This window comes from Chrysochloris asiatica, unplaced genomic scaffold (assembly GCF_000296735.1).
Source record: "Chrysochloris asiatica unplaced genomic scaffold, ChrAsi1.0 scaffold00066, whole genome shotgun sequence".
Lineage (NCBI taxonomy): Eukaryota > Metazoa > Chordata > Mammalia > Afrosoricida > Chrysochloridae > Chrysochloris > Chrysochloris asiatica.
In genome coordinates this window covers 16,776,045-16,787,900 of record NW_006408584.1, presented here as the reverse complement: position 1 = coordinate 16,787,900, position 11,856 = coordinate 16,776,045, and the positions used below count along the sequence as shown (strand labels likewise).

At 35.5% G+C, this 11,856-nt stretch overlaps 1 protein-coding gene across 1 annotated transcript in view; it reads left to right on the top strand.

The window, feature by feature from the left end:
• The first annotated feature begins 2,653 nt into the window (after positions 1-2,653).
• Positions 2,654-11,856, top strand: part of MSMO1 (methylsterol monooxygenase 1) — a 14,698-nt gene continuing 5,495 nt past the window's right edge. The window contains exons 1-4 of the mRNA XM_006864540.1: positions 2,654-2,939; positions 7,075-7,223; positions 8,515-8,641; positions 9,242-9,396. Of these exons, the coding sequence (XP_006864602.1) occupies positions 2,685-2,939; positions 7,075-7,223; positions 8,515-8,641; positions 9,242-9,396 (686 nt within the window). The 5' untranslated portion in view covers positions 2,654-2,684. The remainder of the gene's footprint in view (positions 2,940-7,074; positions 7,224-8,514; positions 8,642-9,241; positions 9,397-11,856) is intronic.

Genomic DNA, 11,856 nt, shown 5'->3' with positions numbered 1-11,856 from the left:
TCTTGCAATTTCCCTAGATTTATACTTCGTACATTCCATGTTCCGATTATTATTGGATGTTTACAGCTGTTTCTCCTCTTTTTGAGTTGTATCCCATCAGTAGACCAAGGTCCCAAAAGCTTTACTCTGTTCATGTTATTGCTGTCAACTCTACTTTGAGGTTTCAGTGCTTCTCCAGTTGTACTTGAGTGCCTTTCAACGTATGGAGCTCATATGCCAACACTGTATCACTATATATAAAAATTATGAATAGCACAGTATTATGGTGCTATTCATAATTTTTCAGCATTCATTCTCCTAGTGCTGCCTGAACAGTGTTCTACTGCTATTCTTGTGGTTTTCAGTGACTAAACCTTCAGAAGTAATTTGTCTTGCCTTCTTCCTAGTATGTCTTAATCTGGAAGTTCAAATGCATCCTGTTTACCATGTGTGAACCTGCTCATATTTAAAATATTGTTGGCAAATACTGTTGCTGGTAGAAGCACAGCCAGAGTCCTCCTTAGAAGCCAGGATGGCAAGACTTTATCTGTCATACTTCAGACATGTTATCAGGAGGGACAAGTCCTGGAGAAGGTCAGCATACTTAGTATAGTGGAGGGTCAGTGAAAAAGAGGAAGACCACCAATGAGACAGATTGACACAGTGGCGGCAGCAGTGGGCTCAAGCGTAGCAATGATTGTGATGGCTCAGGACCAGGCAGTATGCACAGTGTCGCTGTGTTGTGTATAATGTCACTATGAGTCAAAGCCAACTTGATGGCACCTAACAATTCCAGCAACAGGCTTCCAACACACAGCAACACACAAGCCATCACAATGTGACAAACTAGCAACAAGTGGTGGTAGACAAAGTACAAAATTTATAAAATGAAGAGTGAGATTTTTCTCTGGTTCTCCATATCCTCCATAACCTTCCTCTTTTGCACATCCTCTCCATATCTCTTCTGAGTCGTCACTACTCTAAGTGTCCTCTGTATGGTGGGGGTGGTGGTGGTGGTGGTGGTTATGTGCCATAGAGTTGGTTCTGCCTCATAGTGACCCTTTAGAGGGTTTTTGAGGCTGTCAATCTTTACGGGAACAGAAAGCCTCATCTTTCTCCTGCAGAACAGCTGGAAGTGTTGAACTGCTGACTGTGAGGTTAGCAGCCTGGCTTTTAACCACTATGCTACCAGAGCTCCTTGTTCCCTGTATATTCTTCCATGTATTTTCTGTTTGTGTGTGTGTGTGCATACATATAAGTGCATAGATAAAATACATACCCTTTAATGGAAGCATACGTGGGGCTATTGTTACTCGTATTATTCTGCAACTTGCTAGTTCACTTACCACTATAGCTAAGACATCTTTTTATACAGAGCATACATGTTCCTCATTCTTTTAAATGGCTATATAATTGTTTATGGAAGGACTCAGCTTAGTTTAATTTCTTATTGATGGGCTTTCATATTTATGCTTTGTTTATCTTTTTTCCTCGCTATTTTTGCTTACAGCAATGCTTCCTTCAGTCTTAGCCTGCCTCTTTGTATGCTTGAGTTATAAAATTGCTGGATCAAAGGGTGTATTTATTTTTAATTGTGAATTTTCTTTTCTTATGTTACATCATTGATACTCTGAACAACAATGTTTGATGACAGCTGTGTCCCCCACCCTTACTGATACTGGGTACTGGACACTTAAACGTCTATAGATTTCCTACTTAACCTTTTAAAAACAAATCTTGTTTTAGGGTGCATTTTCTTTTTGAGTAGACTTGGATTTCTTTCTTGTATTTTCTTTGGTGGACTGTCTGCCATTTTTTCTTGTTTTTTTCACCCTTTGTTTTCTCTAAAGCACATTTTGTTTCCTTTTGTCATTAAGCTCTTTGACATATTTTTCCAGTTTGTCATTTGATCTTTGATTTTGCTTTTGGCTGTCTTTTTATTTCTGTGTTGTTGTTAAGTGCCATCATGTCAGTTCTGACTCATAGCGACACTGTATAGAGTTTCTGAGGAGCAGCTGATGAGCTGAACCACTGACCTTGCAGTTCAAACTGACCTTGCTGTCCAGTTATTAACCCACAGTGCCACACCAGGACTCCATGATAAATGGTGGGCCGTGGGGTCAGTACCGACTCATAGTGCCCTGTACAGGGTTTCCGAGTCTGTAAATCTTTTCGGGAGCAAAAAGCCTCATCTTTCTCCCGCAGAACAGCTGGTAGTTTCGAACTGCTGATCTTGAGGTTAGCAGCCTGATTTGTAACCATTTCATGTAGTCACTTTTGACAGGGTTTTTTTTTCACAGGTACTTTCGATTTTAAATGGCACTCTTTAACCACTTATTTAAAGTAAGAAAATGGAGGTGATGGCATCTAGAATTTTTGTTCTAATTATGTTTGTTATTGTTGTTAAGTGCCATCGAGTCGATCCCGACCCACAGTAACCCTGTATAGGGGTTTCAAGGAGCAGCTAGTGAGCTTTAACCACTGACCTTGCAGTTCAGACACCTTTTCAGTCTGGTGTATTAACCCACAGTGCCACACCAGGATTCTGGATCTAAGAAATTGGTTCTCCTTTAATAATTGTTATTTTTAAAATGATCAGAAACTGCAATTTGTTTATAAATATTGAAATCTCTTTTATTAAAGGTTTTTATTTTGTTTTATTTTATTTTCACAGAATTTTAAGGCTATCTGCAGAGATTTGAAAAATGGCAATAAATGAAACTGTCAGCATCTTTAGTTCAGCATCCTTGGCTGTGGAGTATGTAGATTCGCATTTACCAGAGAATCCTCTGCAAGAACCATTTAAAAATGCTTGGAACTATATGTTAAATAATTACACAAAGTTCCAGATTGCAACATGGGGCTCCCTTATGGTTCATGAGGCTCTTTATTTCTTATTCTGTTTACCTGGATTTTTGTTTCAATTTATACCTTATATGAAAAAGTACAAAATTCAGAAGGTGAGTATAATGGCCTTTAAGTCAAGTATTATTGTTGTTGTTGAGTATTTTTCAGATGAGTATAACTTGGTTTTCAGAGACTCTATGTATAAGATGAGCTACATGTATAATTTAAAATTTTGTTGTTGTTATGTGCCATGGAGTCAGTTCCAACTCATAACGACCCTGTATAGGGTTTCCGAGGCTGTAAATCCTTATAGGAGCAGAAAGCCTCATCTTTCTCCCGCGGAACAGCTGGTAGTTTCGAACTGCTGACCAAGAGATTAGCAGCCCGATTCATAACCACTATGTTACCAGAGCTCCTTTTAAATTTTGTTAGGACACATAAAAAAATTTTTTTAAAGGTGAAAACTAGTTTTAATAAATTTTATTTAACCCGGTAAGTAAAAAAATATATATTATTGTTTAAACAGATAATCAGAAATTTACAAAGCAAAACAAAATATTTAGTGGTATATATTAATATTTTTTATATTTAGTGTTTTAACCCTTGTAGCTAATGGACTGTAATTCAGACTAGTCGTATATAAAATGTTTAGTTGCCATGTATTGCTAGTGGCTGCTACATTGGACAGTCCAGCCCTAGATCATTGTTGGAAATGTCTTAAGAATTGTTTGCTAAATTAAACTTAAAATAAATGGGACCCTTATCCTAATTGACTTCATAATGCTAACTGTTAAAGTAGCTGAAAGGGTAAGAATGGGGATTTGTGAATATTAATGTTGCAGTTTTACATCCCTGATGTTCTAGCAAATCAAAGTGTGTATTAATGTGATATAATCCTGACTAGGGCTGTGAATTTTCCATCTATATTCTTGGTGGTTGTGTAACATTCACGTCATCCCAAATAAGATGGTAATGTTCTTCATTTCTAGGTATTTGATTCAATGCACTAAATGTTTCTTGAGAGCCCACTATGCATGTGACAAAGTTTGAGGTATACACAATGCCCCTTCTCAGTTCATTTATAAACATAGGGAACATAAGCAAACTCTGCTAATGTGTAGGTGAATGAGATTGATATGATTTCCAGGAAAGAGTCTAGATTTGTTTATTATTGATCAACACTTGGTAAGCTGCTGATAATTTTAAAGACTTCCTGTTTTTCTCAAAATTCACACAATGCAGGTAGCAAGTATAGACATCAGAGTGTTTCATCTATGAGAAGCAATTTGTACTCAGTGAGGATGCATCTGGTGGGCAGTCAGTGCATACACTTCCTCTCTCCAATCTTATCAGCTTCATAGCTTGGCCCAGTGAGTCTTGTTTTAAGCAAGTGTTAATATTAATCCTCTCTTGTGATAGTCAAGGAGGTCAAGTGACTGTGGACACTGAGCCAAAGAAGGGAAGTACAAAGCAGGGGGAAAAGGGAAAGGATAAAATGGGTGGTATCCCAAAGGAGTGTCTCATGTCATCCTAAATTAAGGACATACAAGTTCTCTGAATTATTTTTATGAAAAGGTCTACTTTGATAATTCCATTTAAAAGTCTGTGTCTTTAGGGTGGTTCTGGCTGTCAGGTGTCACCTATTGGTTTATTTATACGGCTGATTCATGACAGAGCAGGCAAAGTATCGTTTTCCTTTTTCACTGTGCTTATATACATTCCATCCTGAAGTTGCCTCATTCGTCAGAGAAGGCCCTATTCTCAGTTAAGGGGGTATGAATGACTTTATAAAATAGAGTACAACAAAAGAAAGGACAAGCTGTAACCTTGTTGGTTACAATTAGTTTATAAGCATCAGATATTGAACAACTGGATAGTAATGGATTCAAGTCTATACTCAGCGTATCTTGTGAACTTCATAACAGTAAGAGCTATTTTTTGAACTTTTTTGATACTAAAATAAATTCTGATGAATGTTGTTAGGTGCCATTGTGTTGGTTCTTACTCAGAGTACTCTTATGCACAACAGAATGGAACACTGCCAGGTCCTACGCTAACCTCACAATTATTGTTACGCTTACGCCCATTACTGCTGTTGCTTGTGTCAATCCATCTCATTGGAGATCTCACCCTGTTTCACTGACCATCCATTTTACCAAGGATGATGTCCTTCTCACAGGACTGGTCCCTCCTGATGAGAGATCTCAGGGTAGATCCATAGAAAATCTCACAACATATAGGAATTTAAACGCAAACAAAAGAAACCAGTACATATTAATTAGAAGGTTATGTTCTTTGAAGGCAAATACCCAAAATAATAGAGTTTATAGGAAGTTACTGGTGGGGATGAAATAATATTAAAACCTTTTGCTTTTAAACAGAATAGGCAGTTTAACAGTTAATTGGTATGTGTGCTAGCTATGGGAAAATTGATAGGAATCAAAAAGTAGACCTTGTAGAATCTGTTTTCTGAAAAAAATAGCTATATACAGCTTAATTTTCCTAAATTTTTTTCTTAAAAATATTAGGTACTAAAAATATTCTTTCTGAAGTTGATGGCCCTAATAAAGATGTCAGAACCCAGTTATCTTTAAGGGAGTAAAATATTGTAAACTCTTATATTGCATTGTTGTTGTTAAGTGCTGTTGAGTCAGTTCTGACTCATAGTGATCCTGAATAGGATTTCTGAGCTGCTGGTGGGTTTGAACCACCAACCTTGTGGCTAGCAGTGCAGTGCTTATCCTACAGTGTCACATCAGGACTGTATTAGGTGTGATTTTCAAGATTATTCTTTAGCTAATATATGTACTTTAGCTAATTATATACACTTCGAACTGGTAATTTCTATAGCTTCACTGATGTCAGATCTTATCTAGGAGTTTCTGTGGAAAACAGTATCATTGTTGGCCCAAGCCGGATTCTTCAGTTTATTTTGTTTCCATTCACAGACTTAAGGCTATTTCAAAATGCAGTTAAAATGGAGCAGTTATCAGTTTGGAGATCTAGATTTTAGTTGGCTTAGTTTTGCTAATAACTGCCCGTGTGATCCTGGTGGTTAACCTCTTTAGACCTCTGTTGATAAACACCAGTGCTTATCAGTGGTTATGTGCAAGGGATGGAGTTGGTTCCAACACATAGCTACCCTGTATAGGGTTTCTGAGGCTATAAATCTTTACAGGAGCAGAAAGCCTCATCGTTGTCCTGTGTAACAGCTGGTAGTTTTGAACCACTGAACTTGAGGTTAGCAGCCCAACTTGTAACCACTACGCTATCAGATCTCCTTTTCTATATAGCTAGTTCAGAATTTAAAAAAAGAAGGCAGTTTTTTGAATTTTTACTTAAGACCATTTAAAACCAAATGATACTGCTATTTGTCACCACTATCTTTTCTTAAGGGAGCATAATGGTGGCTCCATATAATAAGCACTGAACTGCAAACAAGGTCCACCATGGTTCAAGCCTGCCATCTGCTCATGGGAGAAAGATGAGGCTTTCTGCTCCCACAAAGATTTAAAGCCTTGGAAACTCCATATATGGTCACTGTGAGTCTTATCACCAAAAAAGTGTAAATGTAGCCCTTTAAGTTGTATGAACTTAGTTTTATGATGTGGCTTACTAGACAAATTCCAGTGAGGTTTTATGAGCACCTTACTTATCTCATTTTGACATGGGTCTGTGAACTGCATCTTCTGTAAGTAATGATCACCATCCTTTGGAAGCCACTGGACACATTTCTGAAGTTCTTCAGCTCAGTAAGTTGCAGTATATGAACAAAATATTCCTGTTGCAGCATGTGAACAGAAATATACTTAATTGCTTGGAATTAATGCCACTAAATGACTAGAAGCATCTATTTACCGCTGTAATAAAAACTTCCCATTTTAATGTGCACAGCTGCTTCAAAACTTGAGGGGCACCCAACTATAGTCTTACCATTTGTTTTTTTCAGTAAAAGATGTGAATGATGTGTGGACAGCAAAGATTATAGAGTACCTTGTTATGTATTACTTCTTTGATTTGTTTGAAAATCTTTATACTTGGGTGTCTATTAAGTTTCTTCATCATCTTAAATTAGTGATAATAGTTGTCAAGATTATAGAAGAGAAGGTTGTTGTGATGTCTGGACCTTAGTGTAATAATTATAATCCCATAAAACAATAAATAAAGATTAGGAAATTACTTTCTAATTGTCAAGTTGAACTACTGATAGCAGAGGCTAACATTATATATTTTGGTTTTTCTCCACAGGATAAGCCAGAATCATTGGAAAACCAGTGGAAATGTTTTAAAGTTCTTCTATTTAATCACTTTTGTATCCAGCTGCCTTTGATTTGTGGAACCTATTATTTTACAGAGTATTTTAATATTCCTTATGATTGGGAAAGAATGCCAAGATGGTATGAAAATAAAACTTTGATTTTTATACTCAGTTGTAGTTTATTACTCAGAGTACTTAAATATAATCAGAAACCAATTGATCATTGCAGTAGCCAGTTACAATAAGAGTAACAGTGAACCAATATGCAGTCAAGTTGATCTGACTCATGGTGATTCTGTCTGTCACAGTAGAACTGTGCTCCTGCTCTGCATGGGTCTTAATGGCCCGGTTTTCAGAAGTTGACTGCCTTTCTTCTCAGGCTACTAATTTTTCAGTTAGCCATGGACTCCAATTAAAATATGTGTAATGCCATTTGATGTAAACTTTGGAAATAAATGAAATGTACAAAAGTAAACCATGTAGAAACTTAGTTTCCATTTTTCTATCTCCTAATGAGGAGTTTTTAGCATCAGAAATTTCCATAGCATCTGTTTTATTATTGTATATGCTTATCTTGAACAGAAGAGAAGTGTTAAAAATACTAAGGAAAAAGATTAAATTTCAAGTCTAAAATGAAAGAATAATTTGTCAGATGTATAAAAATTGTGCCATATAAACACAAAGTATATTATCTGAACGCAAGTATTTGTGTTCAAATAACGTATTCCGTTCTTCCTTTTTTTACTTGAGTAGGAATATACCAATTTACAGAGATTTTTCTATGTAATATATAGTCAACATATGAGAGTATTTCTGACTATGTATTTGTATATACAATAGTATTTTTCCCATAATACCTAAGTTGTGTTTTTCTTTTTCATGGAAAAAAGTGATTATTAATCTTAGTTTAGGAGTCCTGATGTGGTGCTGTGGCTTAATGTGCCAGACTGCAAAGCCGTTTGAACTGCAAGGTCAGCGGTTCAAGCTCACCAGCTGCTCCTTGGAAACCCTATACAAGGTTGCTATGGGTCATAATCCACTCGACAGAACTTAACAACAACAACAATCTTAGTTTAAGCCTTTTGTCAGTTATGAGAGGACATCACAGAGTTCATGGGAAAATGCTATTATCTTTTCTATTTTTTCATGAAGTTTTTAAAAACCCCTTTTATGTTTATTTTTCCCTGTGAGTTTGGGATTTTGTCTCTCTCATCTTTAATTTCATACCTGTGAGTTTTTGTCAAAAGGAATTAGAATTGATACTGTATTCAAGTTGTTTTAAGAATAGATTAATCACTATATCCAGTTAGGTCAAGTAAATAGATGGGTACTTGGTTTTATGTAATGTCTCAAGCTGTGTTCTCAAGTAAGAGTTTAAATTGTTTATGTGAAGATCATTTCTTATTCAGTATAGTATTTTCACCTTAAAGGTATATGCTTTTGCTAAGATGCTTTGGCTGTGCTGTGATTGAGGATACGTGGCACTACTTCCTGCATAGACTCTTACACCATAAAAGCATATATAAGTATATTCATAAAGTTCATCATGAGTTTCAGGTATGTTAGAATTATACTTAATATGTCTTTTAATTAAACACAGAATGACTTTTTTGTTGTGTAAGCCTTGAAAAGAAAATGTTGGGGATGTTTTCATTTCCTTTTCCATTGGCATGATTACTAAGAACATAATGCATATGGATACACAATTGGTTCCACAGATTTTCTTTAGTTTCTAAATTTCTTGGTAAACTGAGAACTTAAAAACAAAACATTATATGAAGCATTTCGTTTTTCTCATTTTTGTGACCAGAGCAATATCCTGACACAATTGGATCTGCCTGACAACTTGATAGTATCTGTGGTGATGCCAGAGCTGTTCAAATCGGACTTAAACAACAGCCCTTTCATGTTTAAACTTCTGAAATATTTACCACACTTTCACTGCATTATCGACTCCCATCAAAGGAATTTTTAGATTTTATTAAACTGCCTTGCTTTGGCTTATTAAGAATTACTATGATTTTATATGTATGGCTAGATATATTGTTATATGCATCTTATATGTATATTGTTACATATGTTGTTACATGTATTTTATAAAATGGTATTATTAAGTATCAGAAACTATATTAAAAAGTTGTTATTTGTTTGTTTTAGGCTCCATTTGGAATGGAGGCTGAATATGCACATCCTGCAGAAACCTTAATTCTTGGAACTGGATTTTTCATTGGAATCGTGCTTTTATGTGATCATGTAATTCTTCTTTGGGCATGGGTGACCTTTCGTTTGATGGAAACTATTGATGTACATAGGTGAGTTATGGTTTCTAGTCAGGGGATTGTTTTTGCTAAGTACCATTGAGTCTATTCCAGCTCATAGCAATACTATATAGGATTTCCAAGGAGGCTGGTGGATTTGAACTGCTAACCTTAGTGGTTAATAGTCCAGTAGTTATCCTAGAGCATCAGGTATCATAAAAAACTGTATTTTCATTATCATAGATTTATCTGTGTAGACTAGTGTTGTTGTTGTTGTTAAGTGCCGTTGAGTCGGTTCTGACCCATAGCGACCCTGTATAGGGTTTCCGAGGAGCAGCTGGTGAGCTTGAACCGCCAACCTTGCAGTTCAGACAGCTTTGCATTCTGGCGCATTAAGCCACAGTGCCACACCAGGACTCCTAGGAGAAGTTACTTTCGTTACGTTATTTTTTAAAAGACAAATCATTGGATAAAAGGTCAAGTAATAGAGACTACAAAAGACTTTTGCTTTATCTATGCTGTGATCATTTTAAAAGAGAATATATTCATGTATTTATTTGAGTAAGTAAAGTTTTAATAGGTTCTGTCAAACTGTCCTCCAAAAGGTTCCCTACTTAAACATTTTAATGTTTTCCCTTTCCCCAACATTTTTCACACATAGATATCACACTCTTTTAAATGTGTGTCAATAACAGGAAAAAAGAGATTTCAGTTTTTCGATCTGTATTTTCTCTGAGACTAATGAGACTAAGCATTTCTACAACTGTTTAATGACTAACGTTACTTTGTCTTCTTTAAGTTATCCTTTTCTAGTCTTGGCTCATTTTTTTGTTAAGATTATATGTCTTTTTTTCTCTTGGTTATATAAGTTTTGTTTGCTTTATTTATGTTATAAATATTTTCCTCCTGTCATTTGAATTTTAACTCTTAGTGATTTGTCCATGGTACTAAACTTTAAAATTTTCATGTAGTCATATCTATCAGTTATTTCTTTTCAGACTTTTGGATTTCATGCTTTGCTTAGAAAGGCCTTTCCTGAAAGATGAATGTTCAAATATATCAATAACCAAAATATATTTTCATTTTTTAAAAAATTTAGCTGAATACCCTAATTCATGCTTTTTATTATAGGCTATTATATACCATCGAGTTTGTTCTGACACGTAGAGATACTGTGTAGAGTTTCTGAGGCTGTGAATCTTTATGGCAGCAGACTGGTAGACTGAAACCACCAACCTTGAGGTTAACAGCCCAATACATAACCTACTGTGCCATAAGGGCTCTTAATTCATGCTTAGTCAGTTTCTTTATCCTTCATTAATGAGTCTAAGTCTCTCTTTTAAGAAAAAAAATATTGAAACATTGAACTGTCACTGAAAAAGACTATTTTTTATTTTTCCTAATAATTTTTATGTTAATGACAAAAACACTGACCCTCAATATGCACATATTTGAGATGTTTCTTTTCTGTTTATTGGAAGACTTTTTGTACCATGTTGTTTCTATGTAATGACTTTTTAAATGTCTAATATCATAATTGTTTTATTATTTAAAAATTATTTTATGCTCCTTGCATTTGACTTCGGACTTATTATTCCCTTGAAGACATATTATAAGAATTATTTTAAACCACCAAAATAACAAGGTTAGTGTTTGTAGTCTTAAGCAGAGAGTATTCTTTTGCAAATTGCTTATAACTAACCTATTAAAATTTTCCTTTCCTTCCATATTTTGCTTCCTCTCTTTCTCTCTCCCTCCCAGCTCTACAAAGGGAGGGAAGGACTAGAGAGATTCAGACTGCTTTTGTGCTGACATAACTGAGTATCAGATTTTGGATATGCTGTCAGAAATTTGTTGTTGTTCTTGTTAAGTGCTTTTAAGTTGGTTCTGACTCAAAGTCATAGCAACCTTGCATAGGGTTTCCAAGGCCGTGAAACTTTATGGGAGCAGAAAGCCTCATCTTTCTCCTGAGGAGCAGCTAGTAGATGCAAACTACTGACTTTGAGAGTACCAGCCCAGCTTGTAATCTACTACAGTAGATTAGGGCAGTCAGAAATAAAGGAGTGTAAATGGGATTCCTTTTGAAATTATATATGAGGGTGAGTCACAAATTATCACACTGATTATATTGAAACACCCATCCACATCCACAGCTGATGACAATATTGAGCATGCCCATGAAATGATTCTATTGAATAGATGAATTACATGGCAAATCATTTGCAAATCAGCCATAGCTCTGCCTATGACATAATCCACGACAGACTTGGGTTTTGATAGGTTTGTGCAAAATGTATACTGAAACAACTCACAGAACAGTATAAACAGAAACATTTGGTCATCTGTGAACAAAATTTTGACCAATAATTGAACGAAGGTGAAAGATTCATTTAAAAAATCATTATTGGTGATTGGACATGGATTCATCACTACAAGACTGAGAGTAAACGGCAGAATGTGGAATGAAACCAACCTAATTCACCAACCAAAAAAAGGTTCAAAAGTCAACTATCA